Source organism: Thermobia domestica, chromosome 8 (genome assembly GCF_964235325.1).
Source record: "Thermobia domestica chromosome 8, izTheDome1.hap1.1, whole genome shotgun sequence".
Lineage (NCBI taxonomy): Eukaryota > Metazoa > Arthropoda > Insecta > Zygentoma > Lepismatidae > Thermobia > Thermobia domestica.
Window position 1 is genome coordinate 266,911,342 of NC_137461.1, and position 25,477 is coordinate 266,936,818.

The 25,477-nt window shown below is 35.1% G+C and overlaps 1 protein-coding gene across 1 annotated transcript in view; it reads left to right on the top strand.

The window, feature by feature from the left end:
• The window catches only part of LOC145692014 (inter-alpha-trypsin inhibitor heavy chain H4-like), a 199,556-nt gene extending 174,380 nt beyond the window's left edge, over positions 1-25,176 (top strand). The window contains exons 12-15 of the mRNA XM_081767312.1: positions 1,494-1,700; positions 10,010-10,131; positions 17,816-17,952; positions 25,044-25,176. Of these exons, the coding sequence (XP_081623438.1) occupies positions 1,494-1,700; positions 10,010-10,131; positions 17,816-17,952; positions 25,044-25,119 (542 nt within the window). The 3' untranslated portion in view covers positions 25,120-25,176. The remainder of the gene's footprint in view (positions 1-1,493; positions 1,701-10,009; positions 10,132-17,815; positions 17,953-25,043) is intronic.
• Positions 25,177-25,477: the final 301 nt, after the last annotated feature.

A 25,477-nucleotide genomic window follows, 5' to 3' on the forward strand; every position in this document is an offset into this window, starting at 1 on the left:
TGCCCCTTAGATTCTTCAAAATCCTTCTATTTAACTTTAGGGTCTGTCTATCTACTCTGATTCACTTGCTTAAGACAGTCATGATTGAGATGGTGAGATTACGGTATGTGGTCTGCTGATAAACTGATAATTACTATTAACAATAGTAGTAGTAGTAGTATTGGCCTATCACATTTAATATCTAATTTTCTATACGTTTTGTGCCGACATCTGGTAATAATTGAGACGCCGTTGGTGCAGGGTATAATACCCACACAAATTATTAATAAAAACTTTTCATTACAATGGAATTTGGGAGAGTGCATTTGAAATAGAAAAAGCGTGGTGAAGATAGTGAATTCAAACTTTTAATGTTTTTTGCACAAAATATCACTAGATCCATAAGCACATAAATACGTAGAATAGTTATATTCAAAATCACACTTGACCATTAAATAAATGTAGCAACACATACAGTAAATTCTCGTTATATAATCCATCGATGAAATACGACAAATACTATTAAATGTTCCTTTGAGTCTCTCGTAGTGATATTTTTTTTACCACAGAATAAAAGTTATTTCTGATGACACTTATGAAATTATTAAATAAAGTAGCACAATCACTTATATAATAACTTAGTCCGTCGAATATAGCAATACAAATTGCAAACTACATTCGTAGACAATTTTAACACAAAAAATAGCTCATACAAGTACTCTACTTTCGGCTCCTATTCCACTCCATTTGAATATGTTCGCCACTTTCTAGAAAAATATAATAAATACTTATCCAGGCTATATCGGAATATCAGATATCACTAAATTCAAAACGTAATACGACAGAGTCTCGGAACTTTCCGTGATTTGCACCATTTACGACCACTATTTAGAGCATGTGCTCTCGTCGTTCCATTCAATTTCCAATGACCACAAGGTGGTCAGTTAACTACCTCCAGAATTAGTAGTTCCTATTTTAGCCACCCATTAGAAGTGGCGCTAGTTTTAAATGATTTTTTTTCCTCTTATAATAATCTTACAACATGCTACAGCTTAGAAGTTATTATCATTTCTTTCACTGTAATATTGTAGGAATAAGCAGCGTTATTTTTAAAAGCATATTAGTGGTTGAAGTAGGCTTTATATACTATAAAATGTGAAGTACATTATTTTCCACAGTGAGCGTAACATAGCTATATGAATGCAGCTGCTTCAATAAAACTTTTCGTGATTCTGTTTTACTGTACCGGAGCCTGTTGAAACACCTGTTGCAATTTACACTTTATTACCGTTCCTTAATAAAAAGAAGAGAAAGTTTCCAACGTAAGTGTCATTGTTAACTGAGCTGGAATTCTTTTACAGGTGAAGATGTATTTCATTAATAAAACAATTAAGATTTTTTTTTCAAATCCCGTCTGTTCAAAACTTACCTCACGAACAGTAATGAACCTAGTATCAACACCATCCTTATAAGTGTAAAAATATTAATTCCTGGCATTTTCTTTTGATTTCCAGTTTTGGTACTAGTTCATGAGAAAAAGAAGAGAGAAACCAAAACGTTTCAAAGCATACAAAAAAGTAGCTTGAAAAAGCGTGGCAGGACATTGGTTATCCAAAATAAAATATCTATTATTGATCAAACTATATACATAATTCCTTGTGTTCCTAATTTCAAATGGGATATAGAAACTCGTGCAAGAGTATTGAGATATCTTAAGCATGGTAGGTACTCAATTTGCAATCTATTTCATTATGGTTATGTAATTATTAGTCCTGTCAACGTATGTAAAAAAAAGACACTTTACCTTGAACAAATTGCAATAGAAATTTAACATGCGCCAAAATGATGCTGAGCGCATTCTAAGCAAACCTGAAAAAGTCCTCAAGAATATTCAATCTGGAAGGTCGTTAAAGCCAATATGGCCGCCGTTAGTAGTCGTTTACGGCAAACATAATAAACGGAGTAATTATGTGACTTTGTAACAAAATTACAGGTTCAATATCCCTGATAAAAGTTGTTCACCATTATGTGTCCTTTCGAATGAGGCATTGAACATATCTTTAATATACAGAGTGTGTCAAAAGTCCCCTGATATAGGGTAACTCGGTTATTATCAGAGTTACAACAAAATGTAAGATAGTAAACCATCTCTAATTATGATGTTTTCAATCTAAAGTGAAGGATTTTTTTAAAAATCGGACGAGCGGTTTGTGCTATACACTCTTTATACGACCAAGGTTAAGCGAAAAGGCAACCTTGGCACTTACTGGGATCCACAACATAAGTGAATGAAGTTACTGTCTTTTATGCTAACGTCTCGATGGCCAGCGCCCATTTCAAACATGTCCCCATTCATCATACTCTTACAAAATTTACTCACCTCCCGGTAAATGGTAACGTTGCATTTTCATTTAACATTGGGCGTATGAAGAGTGTACAGCACAAACGGCTCGTCCGATTTAATTAATAATTCTTCACTTTAGATTGAAAACATCATAATTGGAGACGGTTTACCTTCTTATATTTTGTTATAACTGATAATAACAGAGTTATCCTATATCAGGGGACTTTTGAGACACCCTGTATATGAAAGATATGTTCAATTCCTCATTCGAAAGGACACATAATGCTGAACAACTTTTATCAGGGATGTTGAACCTGTAATTTTGTTACAAAGTCACATAATTACTCCGTTTGTTATTATGTCTGCCGTAAATGACCAAAGTCACATAATTACTCCGTTTGTTATTATGTCTGCCGTAAATGACCACCAAAGACGGCCATATTGGATATAACGACCTTCCAGCTTGAACATTCTTCAGAACTTTTTCAGGTTTGCTTAGAATGTGCTCAGCATGATTTTGGCGATGGTTTCATTTCTGTTGCAATTTGTTCGAGGTCAATCCTTATCTTAACTGGACTATATGAATATCTTGTGGTTATTGAGCGTTAATCTAAGACATTTGTTACATGTAAAGGTAAGGTGACCGCTAGCGCTGAAACTTGGTAATTTTCCTGGGAGGAATATCATTGATATTTGGACCCCTAGTACGAAAATACAAAATATAAGATTTATAATTTGGCTCAAGAATTTAAAACCTTAAGAAACATCTTTTTATTAGTTGTAGGAACCAGAGTTGATATTTTATTAAAATAAGGCCCAATTTTCATTTTTATCTAATCTTAGGGAAATATATTTTCTTCAGGTGATGTTGCAGCAGCAGCAGCATTTAAAAATATTTTCAATTCTGTCAACTAAATTCTGGGGACAGTATTTGACAACTTATAGTCTTAAGAAATACATACTGGGTCAACCCATTCCAAGTGATCAAGCATGTGCCGCTCGACCATCTCTTAAAAATCCAATTTTTTCATGAATGTTTATCCTATATAAGAGTACTTCAAAAACCACAATTTATTATTTTCTTCAATATCGCATGGCGACGCAGCGGCTGCCGCCATTTTGCGTTTTCTCGATTTTGAGCGTTTACGTTGTTTTCAATATCTCAGCGTGTATTTGTTCTACCAAATTGAAAATTGCTGGACGTCTCCAATTTGTGCAGAGCTAAAACTTTGATCTCTTAATATTATTGCCTGAAATCACTTGAAAGGGGCGAAATCAGGCCCTATAGTAAGAACATTTTTGGACATTGAAGACATGTTTGGGAAGAGGAAGCAACTGACGTAGAAGAATGAATTTGTGTGTGCGTGTAGTGCGGGGTCATAAGTATATACTCAATAATGTGAAGACCTGTAGCCGCTCCCAAAGGCCTAAACAAAATCGTAAAGTTGGAAAATTATGCCAATTTGGCTCATTTCACTGTCCAATATCTCCAATAGGTCTGGATTAAAATATCTGAAAGTTTGGGAATAGTTACTCCTTTCGTATACCATAACACACAACAAAACACGTTTTGGTTTTGAGCCGAAGGGGGTCAAAGTATTAAGGAATTATGTCATACTCTAGGAGATGTTTTGTTCACAAATTCAACTGGAAGTTCGTTGTTGTGACGTAAAATAAAGTAGGATGAATGGTTAGTCCAGTCAGGGTTCTCAAGCTCGTTTGTTTCTTCTAGTTGTGATTCACTGTCTTAACTTACCCACAGCTGCACTAGTGAGGACACCGCTATCAGCAGGAGGCGAGAAAAGTCAACATGTACACTTGACAAACGGTCCGTAAGTACTCATTGCTCTTGGTGCTTGCTATATCAATGATATTAAATCATGTTTATTCTTTTTTTAACTGTCAGCTCATGCAGAAGACTGTTGTCCTTTTGTTTGATGTACATTTCCCAGTCAGTAGACACTCATTCGCTGTAAACACTGATTGGGGATTGAAGATCAAACAAATGGACAACGGTCTTCTGCATGAGCTGACTGTTAAAACAAGAATAAACATGATTGAATATCATTGATATAGCAAGCACCAAGAGCAATGTGTTTGTCTAGTGTACATTTTGACTTTTCTCGCCTCCTGCTGATAGCGGCATTCTTCACTAGTGCTGCTGTTGGTGTGATAAGACAGTGAGTCACAATTAGAGGAAAGAAACGAGCTTGAGAACCCTGACTGGACTAACCATTCATCCTACTTTATTTTACGTCACAACAACGAATTTTCAGTTGAATTTGTGAATAAAACATCTCCTAGAGAATGACATCATTCCTTAATGCTTTGATCCCCTTCGGCTCAAAAACACAAAACGCGCTTTATTGTGTGTTATGGTATATTAAAGGAGTTACTATTCCCAAAATTTCAGATTTTTTAATCCAGACCCATTGGGGATATTGGACAGTGAAATGAGCCAAATTAGCAATAATTTCCCAACTTTACGATTTGTTTCTGGCCTTTGGGAGCAGCTACAGGTCTGCAAACTTTTCAGTATAAAGTTATGACCCCGCCCTACATGCACACACAAATTCAGTTCTCCACGTCAGTTGCTTCCTCTTCCCAAACATTTCTTCAATGTCCAAAAATGTTACTACTATAGGCCCTGATTTCACACCTTTCAAGTAGTTTTACGCAAAAATGTTAAGGGAGGAGACTACTCAATATTTTTCAGAATCTAACAATTTTTCTTTTGCCCGTTTTTCGTAAGTGAAAAGAGATAATGAAATGTAACTTACCACAATAATAGATAATGTTATACTACACCCGAAAATATGAATGGCAAGAATTTTCAATGTTGCCATCCATAGAAATATGATGGCAACCAGAATTTGAATTACCCAAAAAGTGACCAGAATTTGAATTACCCAAAAAGTGACCAGAATTTGAATTACCCAAAAATCTAGGTTAATTCAGTGACTAGAAAAAATATCTCAAATGTAATTGATAACTTATCATATTGTCTTGGTTCCTTGTTAACTACATTTTTAATAATATTTGTATTTATTTTGTAATAACTTATGTAAGTTATAACAAAATAAATACAAATGTGAAAAATTTGAAACTATAAAATTTGAAAAACTGAAAGTTGAATCCAATATGGCAGATCCGAGATGGCCTCCGGGGTAGTAACATGTGTCAGAGAAGCACTACTTGAACCATTTTTTTTTTCGCACATAACAACATTCATGCCCAGTTACTTCTCAAGAAGCTAAAAGCAGTTTTGTGTCCGAGAGTTATAGTAGTGTATGATACAATTCCGGATATATGAAGGCCCATAAATATGCTAATTACCGGTGTGGGCCGTTAAAATTAGTACAATACACATCGAGCAGTAGGGAACTTCGCATTTGAATCAATGTTACACGAATCTCGAGGAACACTTCGCGAATGTACCTTGTAAGATGCATTTGTGAATATTAAAGTACGTCTTTTCCACTTTCATTTCTCACTTCTTCATTTCCTAAAGTCTTTTTCTGCGAAACAGGAATTTTGGAGGTTGTTTATTACACTACCCCACTTTCCCTTTATGTTAATATGGATGAGACATTAATACAATTAAATTCGCAATCTTCGCGTTTTCACAAAGCCGTTGAACTACTTGGCCTAGGCATTAACTGAGATAGCAACATAATCACTGATGCTGTAGCAGCACAAACGAAGTCTAATGCTGGCAGATCTTTAGATTGAAAAGTACTAAGACAAAAATAGAATTAGTATCGAACTTGTTAGGTATGTGATACTGTTATTAATTGCAAATAGAAATATTCAACAAACAAAACCTTTAAAACTAACAATGCTTTGTGAATTTATGCAGGGTGTCCCAGAAAGAATTGACAATATTTAAAAAAAAAAAAGGAGTATGGGTGATTCTAAGCAAAAGAAAATTTTATATGAACATTTGTCCTAATCTGAACTGTTTGAGAGCTACAGGTTGTGAACCATTTTTGACTATGTTGTTTATTACTCACCCTGTATGTATTCTACAGATGTGAGCCATAGAGGACTTGAAAGGTGACGGAATTGCCTTCCAACGGTATGTACACTCATGTACAAAATTATTGTCGCATGTATATAAATATGTTGTTGTAGGAATATAATTTGACAACGAATTCGCCCGGTATTTCTTACAATGTTAGTACGTGTATAACCGACAATGTCATGTATGTGGCAAATTTCATGTCAAAAGAGCAGTAAATAAGAACAATAACACAAAAATAAAATGTTCATGTCCATTTAGCATCATTTTATTTTACTCATTCCAATTTTCGTATTTATAATTCTTTTCCTATGAAATTTACAACAAATATACATTTTCTGATTATACACATAGTATCAGTATTAAAAGTACCCTGCAAAATCATTATCATATTATATTCTTATAAGAAGACAGTTATAGATATGCGACAATAATTGTGGACATGAGTGTACATGTGACATTGTTGTCTTTGGAAGGGAACTTATTAAGGGCAATTTGGGAAGCAGTGTTACCAATTCCCTTACATAACTTTAACTTTCGCTCAATAACCTTCTTTTCAAAGACATCACTTGTTGCATAACGTTGGAAAGGTTGTTTCATCACCTTTCAAATCTGCTATATCCCACCTCTGTAAAATCTTTACAGTGTGAACAATAAGAACATAGTCAAAAATGGTTCATACCTCTAACTCTCAAACCGTTGAGTTTATTACCAACGATCATATGAACATTTTACTTATAATCACCCATGCTACCATTTCCCAAAATATTGTCCCTTCCTCCTGGGACACCCTCTATATGAAAAGAAAAAGTAGTGTATTCTCAAGAGTTATAGCTTGTAGACAACTAAAAGTATCGTGCCACCAAATGTTAAACTTATTATTTTACGAGGGCCCTTAAAATATCACCCAATCCTCTACTCGTAGATCAATCAGGCAATACTGTTTATTCACAGTATATCAACTTTACAACATGCTAACCGGCCATGTGTTGTCATACATTCATCACGACATGTTATTAAACTGTTATTTACGTTATCATCAATAAACCGTATCTACACAGATTTTTTTTCCGTTTTCACGACTTGTATTTACTTAAAGAGAAAAACATACCACAACGGAGAATATATAGCTTGATTTCCTCCCTATATTAGGTATTACGAAAATAATGATTATACTGGTAATCTAATCCCAGTATAGTTGAATATATTTCTAAACACCTTTATTCATATGATATTCTATTAAAGTCTTGTGCCTAAAAGCTATTCTGAAGCATACTAGTTCAATAACACCTTACAACCGATAATCTCACAATGGAAGGTCCCACAAGTTGCTGCTCAAATTTGCTTGCCACAAAGCACGTCTGATAGAGTATCATGCAAAATGAAATTGAGCAAAATTTAAGGTACTATGGACCAGAAAGAACTACGGGGCTTCAACTTTTGAATATCAAAAAAAAAAGTAAAAAATAAAAAAAATCATGGAATTATGACATATCTGACAAAGTAAATATCTTGAAAACCGTTAAAACAATAAAGCCGAAAGGTGCACAGTATAATGAGAACGAAACGCCACATCCAAAACTACAAAGAGTGTTGCCGTAGATGAGGCAGAATTGCAAACTCAGCATAAAAGTATTTTTTTAAAGTAGCGGCATATTCAAATGTGCACAGATTCAAAATGCACTATTATCACTAAGCATAACAGTGAAGTGGTTCAGTGTTGCACACTATTGGAGCTACGTGTGCTGAAAATGTACAATAGAGAAGTCTGATATGTAGCAACAGAGGGTAATAAAGGCATGCATCAGAAAAAAAGTGAGGGATCTGCATTACACATCCGTAGCCCCTGTGAGTAATCAGTCAACTCGCGAAAATAAAATATTACACGCGATGAAAGAAAGCAGTGTTTTCTAATTCTGTAAATTGCTTTTCCAGATTATCTTATCTAGATTTCGTAGAGTACTTTCTTCGTTTATGTATTTCATGTTAAGTGGCATATTCCTTTACTTCCTCTTCTACACATCATAAGATTTTCTAGCTGTACATTGTAATATAACCATATTTACATTGAAAACATAATTATTTCATTACTAACTCATTTCGTTTTTAATCGGCCTGGATAGCCGTGTGGTCTAGAAGACTAGTCCACCGACTTATTCGACATCGTGGGTTCCAATCCCGCCTCGGACATGGAGATTTTTGTTGTAATTTTCACCTTACATTTCATTGCCATCTTTCGTCTTTCATAGTGGTTCGGATCCTACTTTATGCTGTACATCCCGTCCTATATAGCTTCGGTACTGACACAACTCTCGTAAAAATGACATCACTTGATTTCATTTTTCAAATACATCAATCTTTCGTGACACTCCTGACATTTTGCTATGTTATACTATCGGTGTTACTCTGCATTTGAATTAAATTCATAATGTAGGACCCAAATTTCTCTATTACCCTTTGTTGCCATATATCACACTTCTCCATGGTACATTTTCAGCACACGTAGCTCAAATAGTGCGCAACACTGTACCCTAAACATCGCTCTTATGTTTAGTGATAATAGTGCATTTTAAATCTGTGCACACTTGTATATGGTGCTATTTTAAACAAAATACCTTTATGCTGAGTTGGCAACACTGCCTCATCTATGGCAACACTGTTTGTGGTTTAGGATGTGGCATTTTGTTCTCATTATATTGTGCACGTTTCGGCTTTATTGTTTTAACGGCAAGATATTTACTTTGTCAAGAGATGTCATAATTCCATGATATATATATTTTTAGATATTCAAATGTTGAAGCCCCATAGGACCTATCCTTCTGGTCCATAGCACCTTAAATTTTACTCATTTTCATTTCTCATGATGCTTTATCAGATATGCTATGTGACAATCAGAATTGAGCGATAACTTGTCGGAACTTTCCTTGTCAGAAAAGCCAAGTGTTCTATTTACGTATAAATATAGGTTTCTTCACATTGTGTCTTCCTTTATTATACGTATAATTGAAAAGCTCAGGGGCAGACAATGATAACCGCCACTCAAGTTGAAATTGAATTATTAGGTAGAGTGGATTGGGATGGAACCATAGAACAGAATGTAAGTAGTTTCATTTCGGAAATATACATTTTTGTCCAAAATTATTGTCGCATGTCTATAAATATGTTGTTGTATAGGAATATAATTTGATAAGGAATTTGCCAGGTGTTTCTTATAATGTTAGTATGTGTATAATCGGCAAAGACATGTATGTGGCAAATCTCATGTCAAAAGAGCATTAAATGAAAACAATAAGACGAAAATAAAACTTTATTGTCCAGTAAGCAACATTTTGTTTTATTCATTCTAATTTTCCTATTTATAATTCTTTTTCGAATCATAAATATTCATATTCATACACATAGTATCAGTATTAAACGTACCCTGCAAAATCATTATCAACTTATATTCTTACACGAAGACAGTTATAGATATTCGACAATCAATTTGAACATGAGTGTACTTACAGATGTTAGGGAACTGTATGTCATTGCTTTGAATTACACGGAGAATATTGAATTTTCTTTTACAGTGTATTCAAAACTTTGAAAATTTCTCTTACCATTGTCTTTCCCCGTACGACTCAATTATAGGAATATAATGTTCATGAGTTGATTTTTCTCCTCAGCTCTGGTGATGATACAAGTGACTGAATATCCTTGGTATAAATTTTACATCTCAGGGAGTCAACTGAAGCTTCCTATTGGTCCTGAACAACATAAAACATATAAGTTGATGTCACTCTCCGAAGTAAGTACAAATGTATAAAATACAAAAGTAATACAAATACTCCAACTTTACTTTTGTGATTTTTACCTTTTAGATCAGTCGGAAAAGTAAGCATAATATATTAAGCTTATCGTACTTGCGAGGTGTGTTAGAAACGTAATGATACTGATTTTCTTATAACGGTGAATTGTATTACATTTAGAAATCAAGGTTATATCCTGAAAAATAGTCCCTTTTGTGAGATATGCAGGCGTTATTCCCATTCCTAGCAGCACTGCTGGCAGTGTTCTGCTGGAATGTCGTCCAACTCTCCGTTATACTTATCTGGATATTATCCAAAGTGTCAAAACGTTACCCTTTCAAGCGATTTTCGAGCAAGAGAAATAAAAAGAAGTCACAGGAACAGAGATCCGGAGAATAGAGGGGCTCAATCACAGGAATGCGTTTTCTTCTAACAAATATTTATTGATGAAGACTGTCATGTGACACTGATTCTTTGGACCCACACTTTTTTCATGACCAGATTGTGAGTAAAAATTTGATGGATGGTAAACAGGTAGTTTAAATCATTACTGATCATTCTCACCGTCATCGATGATTTAACCTCACCGTTATCACTCTTTCGACATTGCCATCCGATTTTGAGGTTGAAGGTCTTCCCGCACGGTTTCCACTTGTTCTACGGTATCTAAAAGAACTAGTGCCATGTGAACACTTATGTTTTCAATAAAGAATGTTCTCTATAACTCCTATGTAATGTTTTGTAAGTCACAGTAGCTGATTCACTAAGCTTTACACTAACATTGATGGCACGACCTTTTTTAAGGGTCCATTTTTGTAATGCATCTCACAAGCACAAGTTGGTTTCAGATGCTTTCAATTGCAGCAATATAGTGGGTCAACGGCAAAGATACATACAGTAACGTTGTTGGTTCGGGCATGCTGTTGCCAATCTCATTACATTTTTAACACATCTCTTACTTAACCATGTTACTAGAATGTGAATCCCGAAAGATAAGCCGTTGTCAACTGTCACGTAGAAAAGCATGAAAGCAGATGATATGCCCTATCAAAGCTAAGCTGAATCTAACAGTAGGCATTCCATCTCCTTGATGGACAAATCGATAACCTGTCACTTATAGTACAATCGTCATGCTAAATATTCCCGGCCTGTCAATCACTACATACAACTACGTCCGTATTGTAATTTTACATCAGATAATGGCTGTGGTCCTTGCAATCAGGGTATTTCATCACTTCAAGTAAGCTCGACATCCGAAAAATTTGATCTGCTTTAATACGCACAATTAAGAGAGTTTTATGGAGCTACTTCAAAACTTGGTGTGTTTCGGTAAAATGAGACACTAGGATTGGTATGTCCACGTAGTCCACCTGTAACAGTCTTCACAATAGCAATCCTAATTCAAATCTTCCATAGTATATACCATAATTTACTCGAACCATGCGTTTTTATTTACCTTACGTATCTTCAAATGGCCCTGTAAGAGTATTTAGTTACAATTATTATTTCCAGGAAGGAACTTTCTCTATATTAGCGATAAAACTCAACATTTTCCTTTCCAAGGGTCACGATTCGTAATTTTTGTGCGAATATTATGGTTACATGTTAGGTAAATGTAAGTCTTATCCAATGTGATAACAGTCTTTCATTCTCTCCCTTCCCTTTTACCTTTCTTCGAAATACCTTTTGTTCAGTTTACAGCAGTTTGTCTTCCGTTCGATATTGTGACGTGAGAAGAGATTATGAAACCCGGAGTTACATATGCAATGCAGGCTACAACGGCAACATATGATGCTTGCAACAGACAGGGTAGCTACACTCGAGACCCGCGATGATGCCAAACACGGGTCTGAATTATGCTAGATTTTTGTAAATTATGCCAGATTTTCAAATTATCTTTCCAAACTAATTTTAAAGACACACCCCTATTTATTTTCATTATTTTAATGAAGTGTATTAACTGTATTCATGTACAGCTAACATGACGCTGTCAGAAATGATGGTTAATGGCACGTTGGGGAGGATAGTCGAATTTATATTTTATGAATGGATAACATTTTAAGAAATATATATACAACATGCCGCTTCCGACACAGCCCTGAAGCATTTCTTTTAGTGTATTACTAGCTGTCCCCTGACGCTCAAATCCCTCCCCTCTCAAGTTGTAAATTGAAAGGAACAGAAACATCCCAACGCGCCTTTGGCGTGGGAGATCTGGGTTCGATTCCCGGCGGGAGCTCAAGTGGTTCGGTTTCCACGTTAATCAGTAGGTCCACGTCTCATATAGCCTCGCTGCTGAACGGGACGTTAAACTCAAAATCAACTCAACTGAAGAAACATCCCAAATAACCACACATTCAGGTGTCAGTTGGCAGTAATAAAACTATGGGTAAGTAAATATGTTTCGCAGTCACGTTTGCTATTTTTGAACATTTGCGTTTGTTCTGAATTCAACAAAACAACCAACCGCAGAAATACTGACTGGTTTCATTGCTCCAACCATCGCTTCAACTAAAAAGAATAATTCCCGACGGTCTTTGAACCATCTAAATTTTCGTTCTTTTTCTGTTTGACAAAGGGTAAAATGAAATTATGCTGAATTTGGCCAGGATGCTAAAGCCAAGATGCTAGATGCTAAATGCTTGTGGATAATGCTAGATCTAGCACCAAGATGCTAGATATGGCTTCACTGGTAACAGAGGACTATGCTAGATTTAATCTCTGGATCATATCGCATTGGGGTGACGGACTCTCCTGACCTACCAGTGAACGAATTCCACGAAGCACGTCAAGAGACTTTCACTGATAACTTCGAACGGATATCTTTTGCTAGCGACTGTTTCTCGCTGTGTCATATTTATGTTTTTTTCTGGCTCACCCGAACCTTTGCCGACCTATTTCAATGCTCGATTTCTCGAAATATGTGTATGGAAACAACATCATGATGGACTCTTCGCAATAACGGTTCATGTTTGGTGTTATTTTGTTAACACGAACACAACAAACTGGCAGTTGAGACCTGAGATATCATACTGACAACAACGCCGAGTTAATTGTTTTAGCGCAACGACACAGTTGGCAGATCGATCGGATATCACCAGATCAATCTCCTGTACAAACTAAGAGAAAGGAGTGATTAAAATTTGTTTGCAAGCTAGTAGAAGTGTTTTACATTTTTCTACGTTAGTTGCACAATCCTATACTTTCTACAATTATTATGTGAGTAAAGTGTGTATACACCTTTAGTAAAAAGTAAAATAATCTTCTAGTTAACAGTATACTTTCATTTTATATAGTATAAGGTGCGATGAAAAATCTTGAGATAATTGTGATAACACAAAGATAAATTCAGATATCTGTATAAATCATCTTTGTTCCTTAAAACACGTGTCTCGCATTGGTTGATGCACTTGTTGTTACTTTCCTTCAACTTCATAGCCTGTTGAAAAGCTTATTTTTTGGGAAGCTGCTTTGTCATAGCGCTCTAATGTCATCTCCTGACTCAGAATGGCGTGAAAGTGAAAATTATCCAAATTGACTCATTACCAATATTCAAACTATCAGTAATCATTGGGAAGAGTCATTAGACGATCTTCTGTATTAAGACGACGAACAGATCCCACATTATCTACTGTTCTGGCAGTTGAAGGACAACCGCTACTCGCATCGCCCTTCACGTCCTCCCTTGCGTCACAAAATCGACTATACCATCTATACCCGTTAGCTTGATTTATGTTCCCATATATTCCCATATAAATTCACAGTCTTTCGAGACCTTTTGCTTCACTTTTGCAAGCTTTAAAACAAAATTTAATCGTCACTCTCTGTTCATCCATGCGGTAATAACAGAGCCAAAACTCTTTTCTTGGCAAACCACTTTCGTGTTTACAGACGACTGAACAAAACTGGTTGAAACCTATGTTACATGAATCATTGAGCTATGTAGTTCCGATCTCAGCCGATAGATGGCACGCATAATAACTTTAATGCCTTTAAAACAGTAGTCGCTACATCTGAAAAGGTGCTATTTTACAGGCTATTAAGAAGTTCGGGAACCGTGCAAACAACTTTTCCAATCAATGAGGAAAATATTTTGAAGAATAGAAATAAAATACGTTCCTATCGTAATTCATATGTGATTTATTACAATTGTCTCAAGACTTTTGGATCTCATCTTGAATACCATATAAATAATAACAATTTTTTTTTCACAGCAGATTTAAAACTATCTGGCAATGAACGACATTCCTTTTAGCGACACAGAAATTCGTTTTCTTTAAATTTTATTTCCTTAAAAAGTACTAATGAAAACCTTGCCCTGAAGCATGTTAACCTTGTTCAGTTCCATAAAATGTATCAACTGCAGCGGTATGTGGTGAAATTTTATTTTGGGTAAGAAATGGTATCAGAGGGGACTCGTGAAGGACATCACACCGCTGAAAATTAGTTTTTTTCTCTTGAAACTAAGAGAAGGAGTGTTTCTTAATGTACTAGGTGTTGCAAAAACAACAATTAATATATTAGTTAACCTTTATTCCCTTAATTTTGATCGAAAATACTTTATATTTTACCAGTGTAACTTCACACACGAGCCCCCTATGAATGGTATGAAACTTGCTAATCTATCTTCTCTAAATTATAAAGAAAACATTTAACAGTTCCTGACACCAGCTAATCAAGCTTCCGTAACATGTCCTATGGATTCAATGTTACTTTTGCCGAAACAGTTACACAAATCATGGTAATATATTCTCTTGCTTTGGTCAGTGTTTTCATTAAAACATGTTTAACAATTCCAAAAGTTATAATGACCAAATTAACAGTTGTAGGTAATTTCCTCTGTTTAAAGAATAGGCTATAGACTTTAATTATGTCCCCTAGAAAGGCTATTCCTGTTTGCACAGAAAAATAATAACATTATTAAACGTTTCATGATGTATCTCTGTTCATAAATACGCTCATTGTTCCTCCGGGACGTACGCAGGTGCTGGATTCTGGGATCCAGAATTTTCTACAAATCTAGGTTTGATTTTTAAAATTTAAATATAATGTACCTTCATATTGAATTTGGACCCCCCCCAAAAAATCTTTCGACCCCTACTGAAATACATTCCTGCTTACCTGTTTGTGTTGCTGATCACTTATTTTGTTTTGTTCATCATGCATATAAAGATTTGTCTGCTGTGCATTACTAATCTAATTAATAATATATTTCATTCTTCCACATATCATTTGAAACAAGCAGACAATGCCAACAGTCAGTCGCGTACGCAGAATTTTATCAAAGGTGGCTTCAAAAACTCAATCTCATATTGTTTCAACGACGAGAGTGATTTCGGCGCAAAAAATCTTAACATGGAGAGGGTTTATTGTTCCGTACTATCTTGCAGAAGAGGGGTTTAAAGTTCGCATCTCCACTACGAACAACATACTAGTTTGTTTGTAAAACAACAATAACATAAAATGTAATTATTTAATATGTAAATTAATACTAAAGTGTCGAACACATGCTTTGACTTAGTGGAGGAGCAGGACGAGCATTCCGGACAATCATTTTCTTTTTGTTTGTTTTGTTTTCGAACGCTCGAGAAGTAAAATTAGATGAGCGATTACAACAAATTATACCGTCACAATTGCCTCTAGAGCCATCTCACATGCTTCTCGTTTGTTTCCTTTTCTCAGGCTTGTCGCTTCTAGTGCAATAATTAGCGCTTGCGCAAATCTCGGGGGAGATAAGAAGGACATGTTACCCCAAATCTTGGAACTGAGGGACTATCTGTTCCCCCAATAATCCGATTTGAAATGTATTTTTTTTCTAGGGGGGTGGGAAGACGTGTGATGATTTGTGTCCGACTGATACTTGATCTACATCACCTGAACTGCTTCACCCCAGAAATCAGATGTAATTACTGTAATATGAGTCTTATTCCCCCCTTCCAGAATAAGCCTCAAATCTTCCCGCCTCTCAATGTTGAAGACACTCTACTCCCCTAATCCTCCACAGCATTGTTTTTCAGCTTTATTGATATTTTTAATATCGCTTAAAAAAGATTATGGGAACGGTCTTACCTGCCTCCCCCAATGTTGAAGACAGATTTGCGCCGCTGATAATCAGATACAGCTACTGTATACCTTCCGCCCACAAAACTGCATAAGATTAAAGTATGTCATTGCACTATAAAATACGGAATATCGCAATAAATTCACACATCATTACAATCTATAAAGGATTATTATTATTATTATTATTATTATTATTATTATTATTATTATACTACAAAGTTTTCTTTTGTCATTTAAACCTTTTTAAATAATATTTATGTTTTAAATTTCGGCGCGGGTAAGCAATTGCCGCATTCCAAGAATTACATTCAGATCTACAAGCAGTTCCAAAGAATAACGTTATGCCATTGTGCTGTTACTAGTAACAGTATAAGGAACTCTCAACAACTATTGAATTCCAGTTTCAAGGAAGGAAAGAAAGTGAGCAATTTTGAAAGTCATTAGGAATAAAATAAAGAAATATTAATGTTAAGTGTGTGGGCTTTATTTTTGAGTGTGTTCTGCTTACTTTGCATACATGAGATAACCGCCGCTGATCGACTGATATGTCTTACATTTGCCCAATATTTTATTTAAACGGAAATGATAATGTAAGATTTAACGATAATTTTTAAGACTGTGTCTGATTAAGCGTACTGTATACTGTGGTATACATAGTGTATCTTAACGAAGAAGGTATATTTCAAAATCAGTTCCCCATCAAGTGGCAAGGTTTTCGTACAGCATTTTATCTCCATTCCTAAATCGCTACTAAAATTTTCTCGACAACTTCCGGTTACACCGGTAATTTACATAGGTCAGAAACAATACGGGATATCGAGAAGTGGATTCTTGGGAATGGAGTTATTATTCTAAGAGAATAGACACCTTCCTATCTTTTAAACTTCTATTCAAACGGAAAGTGGCAGCAAATAACCACTTACGGTCCTGATTGACCGCTATACAGAGTAAAACGGTGATGGATAGCGAGAAATGGCTTTCTGTTATCAATTAAGCGTCTTAAGAATATGGTTCCATTTCCACTCTAATCTCTGTAGTACTTCCGGTTTTCATGTTAAAATTGAGAAAATATCACGTCATACCAGTGGCGTATTTAGGGAAGACTTCCGGGCTTAAGCCCCCCCCCCAGAAATCTTACTTACTATAGTAAAGTATATGAAATATCTTGCAGAATTTTCACATTTTCAGTCAAAGTCCCCATCCGAAAGCTAGCAAAGCTCCCCCGAAACAAAATCGTAAATACGCCACTGCGTCATACAAACTAAGTTCCATCACGTCTTGCACAAATATCTGCTGCTACTGTTTCATTCATTCAGTGTCACAAAAATAACGTTATCCACGTTATACCTTTAATTGAATCCAGAACAATTCGGTTTATAATTTTCGGTTTCAAAATTGGATCCTTGTAGTTTGTAATTCTACTGTGGTTTGAGAAAAATAACTTAATTATTTTTATTTGATTGCCAATTTTTGGCTTATTTTTATTTAATTGGTAGTAACTATGCTTAAAAGATAAACAATGACAAATTATATAAAATTTATTTTCAAAATGTTTTTACTGTGTTTCTATTTGGCAAGTTTCGTATATTAATGTAAACTATTGTTAATTTGTTTTCTTAGCGTTCCTTCTCTAAAGGAAAAGAATGCACATCCCTATATGGTTTGCCAGGAGTCTGCAATCACTTGAACCATTGCTCTCTTAAAGGGTTTGGAGAGAATATTTTCAAGTACGCGGACTATTTCTGCGAAATGGACGGGTGCGTACATATACACTTTTATAGATAATATTTTATTACTATGAATGTTCAGTAGTAACAACTCGCGACGGAAATCAAGAGCCTCACATACTAAAAATAATACAAAATTTACCATTTTCTTTGGCTTGTTTTTCATAAGTGAAAGGAAATAATGACATGTAACTTATAACAAGCATAGATAATGTTGTTATGCTGCGACAGAGTATATGAGCATACAGAATTTTTAATGTTGCAGTTAATGAGATTACAGTGTTGCCAAAATAACATTTCCCCCAAAATTTAAGTTAAGGTAGTGACTAGAGAAACGAACTCAACTGCATTTGAATAGGTATCGTGTTGTTTCGGAATCCTGTGAAGTACTTTTAAAATAACATTATTATTATTTAATTTTAATAACTGTATGTTTAAAAAAAACTATTTTATTTATTACAAAGTATATACAAGTACTATTTCAAAAGTAGCCCACAGGATTCCAAGGCAACATGATACGTAATCAAATTCAGTTGAGTTCGTTCCTCTAATTGCTGCCTTAACTTAGATTTTGGTGAAAATATTATTCTGGCAACACTGTAATTTCTATGGATGACAACACTGAAATATCTTCAGATCATATTTTCTGTTGTAAAAATAACATTACCTATGCTTGTGGTAAGTTGCATTTCATTATCTCCTTTCACTTAGGAATAAACAAGCAAAATAAAAATAGTAAATTTTGTATTATTTTTCGTATGTCAGGCTCTTAAAGACGCTATTTAGAATTCCTTTAGCATTATATTAGGAGCTTAACTAACGCGTGATGATAACTTCTGAATATATATATTTAGAAACGCTTTATACCGAGGAGTGATATTAAGAGCTAACGACGATTTATATAGAAAAAGGCCTGCTACGACTACACTGCAGGGTTGTCCAAACACAATTGCAGAAATCAATATAAGAGACAATACGTCTATCTTGAAACCTCGATTTCTAACAATATGTTTTTTTACAGCCCTGCGGGAAGTTGTAGCAATCCTTCTTCGATATAACTCGTTGTTAATATCACTCAAGTATTACTATATACCAGAAGTTATCAACAGGAGTTAGTCGAGATCTTAATACAACGCCAAAAAGGACTTTGCATAGAGCCTTAAATCTGTAATGCTTTAAACTAATGTAAAAAAACTTGTCTAATATCCTAACCAAGGATGTTATAAGATAGAGGATCTGCCCATACAACAAAATCGTGAAGCCATACGTCACAGCTTCGCCACACCTACTCTGCCCACTCCGCGCCGCTAAGATCTCAATGTTTCGAGCCAGCAATCATGGCGGAAACGAGAGTAACCAATCAGACGTTCCGGATCAAACGATGCTCGGTTGTTTTTTGGCTTCATCCTCTATTTTATAACATCCTTGATCCTAACCGGTCTATACAAAATTTAGTATATTAGCAAGTACTCTTCCATTAGTTGGAAACGATAAAACTTTAATTTCTCTTGATCTAAGTTTTTTCAAGAAGCATCACTTAATTTCCTTCGAGTATTTCTTCGAGTATTTCTTCACCGTCTTTAAACTTGCTAAACCACCGCTGCACTATCCGCGTAATCACGACACCCTCTCCAAAGGCCTGGCATATCTTCCGCCCCACTGCAGCAGCATTTGACTCCAGTTTGGACTCGTACAGCATACAGACCCTTATGACGCTCTGTAGAGGCCCCATGTTTACTCTGTCCTTAAGCAAGTTCACGGTGTAACTTAACTGCCACAACCATCTAGTATATTATATATACCTACACCACAGGCGTGTGCAAACCCTTGGATTAGGGGGGATCAATAGCGGTACTCCTGAAGATATGTAACCACCTTGTAATCATTACTTTCTTTATAATTTAATTTTTATTTTCATTTGCCCGGAGGATGTTGAAGTATCTGGGAAGGTGGCGGACCCAGGAGCCTACAGATAGTGTGTTAGGTGTGTGTATGTGTGTGATAATATACTGCTAGGAGGAAAGAAACAGAAGAAAGACTGAAATATAATTAAATCGGGAAAACGTTGGTCGAGTATAGCAAAGTTCAAAGTGTCACTTTATATAGCGATGATTACAGACGTCTTTCAGGGTCCGTTTTTGTGAAATATAATCCTTATTAGCTGAGAAAATTATTTTAAAACTAAAAAAAACGCAATTCCAAAACATTAGATGGGGCAAGCGCCCCCACTTGCCCCTACGTGTGTGCATGCGTATGACCTACACCAACAACTGATCTTAGCTTTATCTCCATTCGCATTCAACTCACTGTGTGAGGGCCAATTGAACACAGACCTCCACCAAAAGCGGCAGAACTTTGTTGGTTACCTTTATATATGTAATATTAAGGTGAGCAAACTTTTGAGATATTGACCATCAAAGTTAGATTTGACCATTAAATAACGAATGGATTTCCGTCGGTATAATGCAAATTTTCGACAGAAATCATTTAATCGTGACTTAAATTTGCACAATTATAGATTTTAACTCGTTTAGTATGCATGGTTAATATTATGAAGTATGGACATTTGGTTCGCAAAATATTGTCCAGAAAATTTGGGTTTGAACTTAGTAAAATCAAGAAATTTTATTAAAACGCGTTAAACTCATCCGATATTGAATAAGGTGATGTGGCCATAGACTTTGACGAGCTTTGTGCGCATGCGAGCTCATCACGAAATATTGTGAATGTATAGAGCTTTGGTTCCCGATTTTTGAAAGGTATAAATTAGAAATAATAATTATCAAATGTAAACAGTGCAAAATTTATATTTTACAGAATATTAAAATATAATTATTTACTAATAGTTATTATTTATGCGTTATTGACAATATATTTTATAATGTAAATAAAAGAAAATACTAACAAATTATCAAAAAGAAGCTTTCTGTATAAACTGATAGTGTTAGTATCAAGCAACTCTGTAATAAATTGATTTTAACAAAATATGAAATATGAAGTTATTATAGGTTTATGTACTAATACTGATTCTAAAGACTCCTCACTAAGATCCCCCACGCATTTCTCTTATTTTCTATAACTATCAAAAACAATTTGGTTGCTTTCAAAAATAGACAATTTAATACTAACAAAATGCTATTGAGTGGTTCATTTGTCTAAAGATGTTTTATATACTTTAGAACAGAGAACTAAGTATCTGACTATAATAATATCATCAAACGAAAATTCAAATTTTACACAGTTCGGTCTTCATTTTCGTATTAGTTTTTAGTGCTGCTAATTTCAGTAGAAGAATACTACTAAGATGAAATTTTTTAATTGCTTGTTTGTTGAATTTCAGCGTCCCTTTTCAGTATCAAGCGAGATTATATAAGACGTGAACCTATATTTTAAATTGGAATCCGAACCATAGTAACACGTTCAATGCTTTTCCCACTTGGAACCCTGTGCATGAAAGGAATACGCACTAGCTACTAGACCAATGGGACAGGGCTTGAACTCTTTTCTTGGGATTATGAAATTATATGTTTAAAAGAAACGTTTGTAGCTTCCCAGTATCTCTCTCGTTCTATGAGAAAAAATATTGTATCCGGAAATTTAGTAAGTATTTATCACGTTCGGTTGCATTAAACTTGGAAACTACCCTTGAGGCTCAGAATCCATACCAAAAGCTGCTTCCGGTTATCTTGTTTTCTTTACTATGAAACTGGACATGGTAGTTTCTCACCACTTCCGGTTTTCATAGAGCGATAGAGTTCGAGATGACAGTCTTCGAATCCTTGATTCATATCAACAAAACATATCTCTTATCATTTTAAAATTAGAAGTGGTATTAAATGTGTGCCAGAGGATAAAACTTAGAGATAGTCTATTCCCAAGGCACTGAATCCATGCTTCTCTCTAACTATTACGATGCTTGCTCTATGATGATCAATACTGAAACCGGGAGTTGGGATACATTTCTCCCACTTCCTGTGTTGATAGAGAAACAAGTGAGTTTAGTTTCACAGTGTAAAACTAGACTTCAAATTTATGCGAACTGAATACTCAAACTAACAAGTAGCACAACTAAAACTCCTGCTTGCAATAGATTAATAAGATCAAAGATAGAATCTGTTCCTCGGAAGCTGAATCGGTATCGAAAAGTTATTATTAGCTATCTCTTATCGTATTTGTTCTATGGCGATAAATATTGAAAACAGGAACGGCTAATTTGAACCACTTCCGGCTTGAATAGAGGGTTACGGGAGGAGATCGATTTCAGAAAAATCTCTTCTCGATATCTTTTATAGTTTTTGCTCGATGAATTTAAGTATTGAAACCGAAAGTAGTAGTAATTTCAAGTATTTCCGGTTTCAGAAGAGTGGTGGAGGTGATGACGATATATTCTCTTAAGACAATGAATCAATTGCACAAAATTGCTTGTCGCTATCCATTACAATTTTTGTTTTTATCATGACAACTGTTGAAACTGGAAATGGTTAATTTGAACACTTTCGGTTCAAATAGAGGGTTAACGAAGAACGTGGAATCTATTCTTGCGACGCTGGATTGATTGCAAAAAACTGCATCTCGATATCTCTGGCCGAGTTTGCTCTATGGAGATTGGTATTGCCAATAAAATCAAAAAAAGTAATAAACTTCAACCGCTTCTGCCTTTGTGGAGTGTTGCGGATTGTAATGGTATTTCCTCTTGAGACCCTGAATCGATTTGTAGGAGAACCGCTTGTCGCTATCTATTACCAATTTTGTTGTGTGGTGATAAATGTTGAAACTTGTAATCGTTAGTTTGAACCACTTCTGGTGTGAATAGAGGTCAAGGGAGAATAGAGGTCAAGAGAGATATATATTCACTTCGGTGAATGTAGTTTCACATTGCCATCTATCAATGTTGTATCTGTTTCAACTAGTAAGTCATTTAGCGTAAGCTTTTGGGGCAGTCACGGTCAAGTTTGAACGAGTTTTGATGTTTTAGTTGGCATCCAGATGCAGAAGAGTGAGGATGTGTTAAAAGAGTGTCTGGCGAGGGTCAACATTAAGTTTTGTTCTAAGCTGCGAGAAAAGTGGTAAAGAAGCTCACGAAATGTCAAAATCAGTGTATGACAATGAAGGGGTGCCATTGAAGGCTGCTTATAAGTGGTATGAGCGATTCAAAAGCGGTAAGGAGTCGCCTAAACACGGACAACGACTTCTAAAACAGATGAAAACGTACAAAAAGTGGCAAATGACTTGTTAAAACAGACGAATGGCTCTTTGAGAGCTTTCCAAAGAAGTAAACATCTTCTATTTGTCCTTCAAAAGCGTTTTAACCTCCGATTAAATAGACATTTACTTCCTTCTTCACCACCGAAACGCGCAGTGCCACACCTTGCTTTTGATCCTCGAGCTTTTGGCCGGAAAAGGTGTTCTTGTGTGGTACACATTCCCTTACTCAGCAGATTTAACGCCATGTTACTTCTGGATCTTACCAAAAATTAAAACCATGCTTGAAGGAAAACGTTTCTACACCATTCCTGGCATTATAAGGACCACGACAGAGCAGCTGAACGCCCTTCCAAAAGAAGTCTTCCAGAAATGCTTCCAGTCATGGATTGAACATTGGAATAAGAGCATTATTAGTCAAGGACATACTTTGGAGGAGATATATGATCTTTTTTTTAAAAAAAAAAGTTTATTTATTCCAGAGAGTGGATTTATATATTCAAATTGTTAGGAAACTATTAACTTGCAGCTATTCGCCCATTTTACAAAATTATTCTTTTGCTAAAATGATCCAGATCTCAGCACCTAAACGTGGCTGCAAATCGAGCTCCAACCATGTCCTACCCAACCATCCAACCATTCAGAGGACGTTAAATTATGATATTTCAGTACTATCAGTCAAGTGTATCGTCATCTTGAAATCGGATTTCCGATCACATTTAGGCATCATAGAGTGCAATCTTGCTCTAATATACCCATCTCTTTTATATTTTCCAGCAGACTCTGGCACAAGTTTAATACATCTTCGGACTGGTTGAGTGTGGCGGTAGAATGTTATAAATTCGAAAGTCAGGCAGAGTTTTATTTTACACAAACTATAAAATAATTTGCGGTGAAAAGATTTCCATCATTGGAGGGAACGAAGCTAACATTTCTTCCAATCAAATAAACTCAGTATAGTCATTGGCATCAAATTCTCTTAAGGAAGACATGACAGTTGTATACCCGCTGTAATTTAAAAAATATTAATAAGCAGCTAAAAGGGGTCTTTCCCAGTGTACCTCTTGTTTGCTCCGTCATCCTTTAAATGTATCAGAAATTATTATATGTTCATTTGTAGTAATCTATGTATTGTACTGATTTACAATATGCGTTTGCTTGTTATATTATTTACTATAGTGCGCAAAAATGTATATTTATTACACACTAGCTGAAATATCAATTCTTCGCATGGGTCAGATAAAATATCTATGTAAACAAACTGAACAACGAAAGGATAAAAATATCGGTCATGTTCTACTACTTTTACATATATCCCGGTAAACGCCCCCTGAGACCCCCTGGTTCGCATTTTCAATAAAGAAACTCCTCTGCCTCCCAGTCGATGGAGCCTATATTTGGAAGTCAACGCCTTTAGGAGTATCACTGTTGATCTCCGAGACCGCAAAAACTATGAATTTGACACTAATATCGGTCATTTTGGATTATTTTTACATGTATCAGTATCTATTCAGTATTCAATAGGTATTTACTATTAATTCACTACTATTCACATCACATTTATAACTAACAATTGCAATATAATACGAAACGCCCACGCTACAACAATATTATATTAACACATACAGCATTTTTATACTGTTATATTGTTAGTGAGAGAAGTATGTACCTTTCGTTAACAAGTAACATTTGTGCGCTAAGAAGTGGGTTTCTAATCGTAGATTTGGCAAAAAAAAAAAAAAAAAAAAGTTTCCTATGCTGTGATTGGTTCACACTAAACGTTAGTTCTGCTGCCACTGGTTTATTTAATTTATAAATATACGTAGTTTATGCAAACACTAGTTGTTTCAACGCAATACATTAAAATTGTTAATTAAAGAACTAAATTTCTACTTTCTTATCTTTTCTTTAACTTTCAGGTATGCTGGTGTTTGCTGTCCAACCGCACTGAAGGAAATTGTAGTTGCAATCGAAAGTAAATACTGCTATCTTTGACATTAATAAGAAAACCATACAAAAAATGATGCTGTATATAACGTTATGCTTTGAAACAAAATAAAATCTTTACACTATGGTTACAGTTGTAATAGTTATTATTAAACCCCGAAACATTAGTATTTGACATTGAAATAAAGCTATTATTTATCTATGTTTCCTAATTTCGTTTACTTTTTTATTTAATTGTTAACTGTTGTGATATCCACAAACGACAAGAAGGTAACACAAAAAAATTATAATAAAATATACTGGTTTCTATTCTATTTGTGACTATTTCTCCTTAATTATAAAGCTATTCAAGTTATTGTCTGGATTATTCCTTTAGACCAGGGATGCAAATAAGCAACGAAATTTT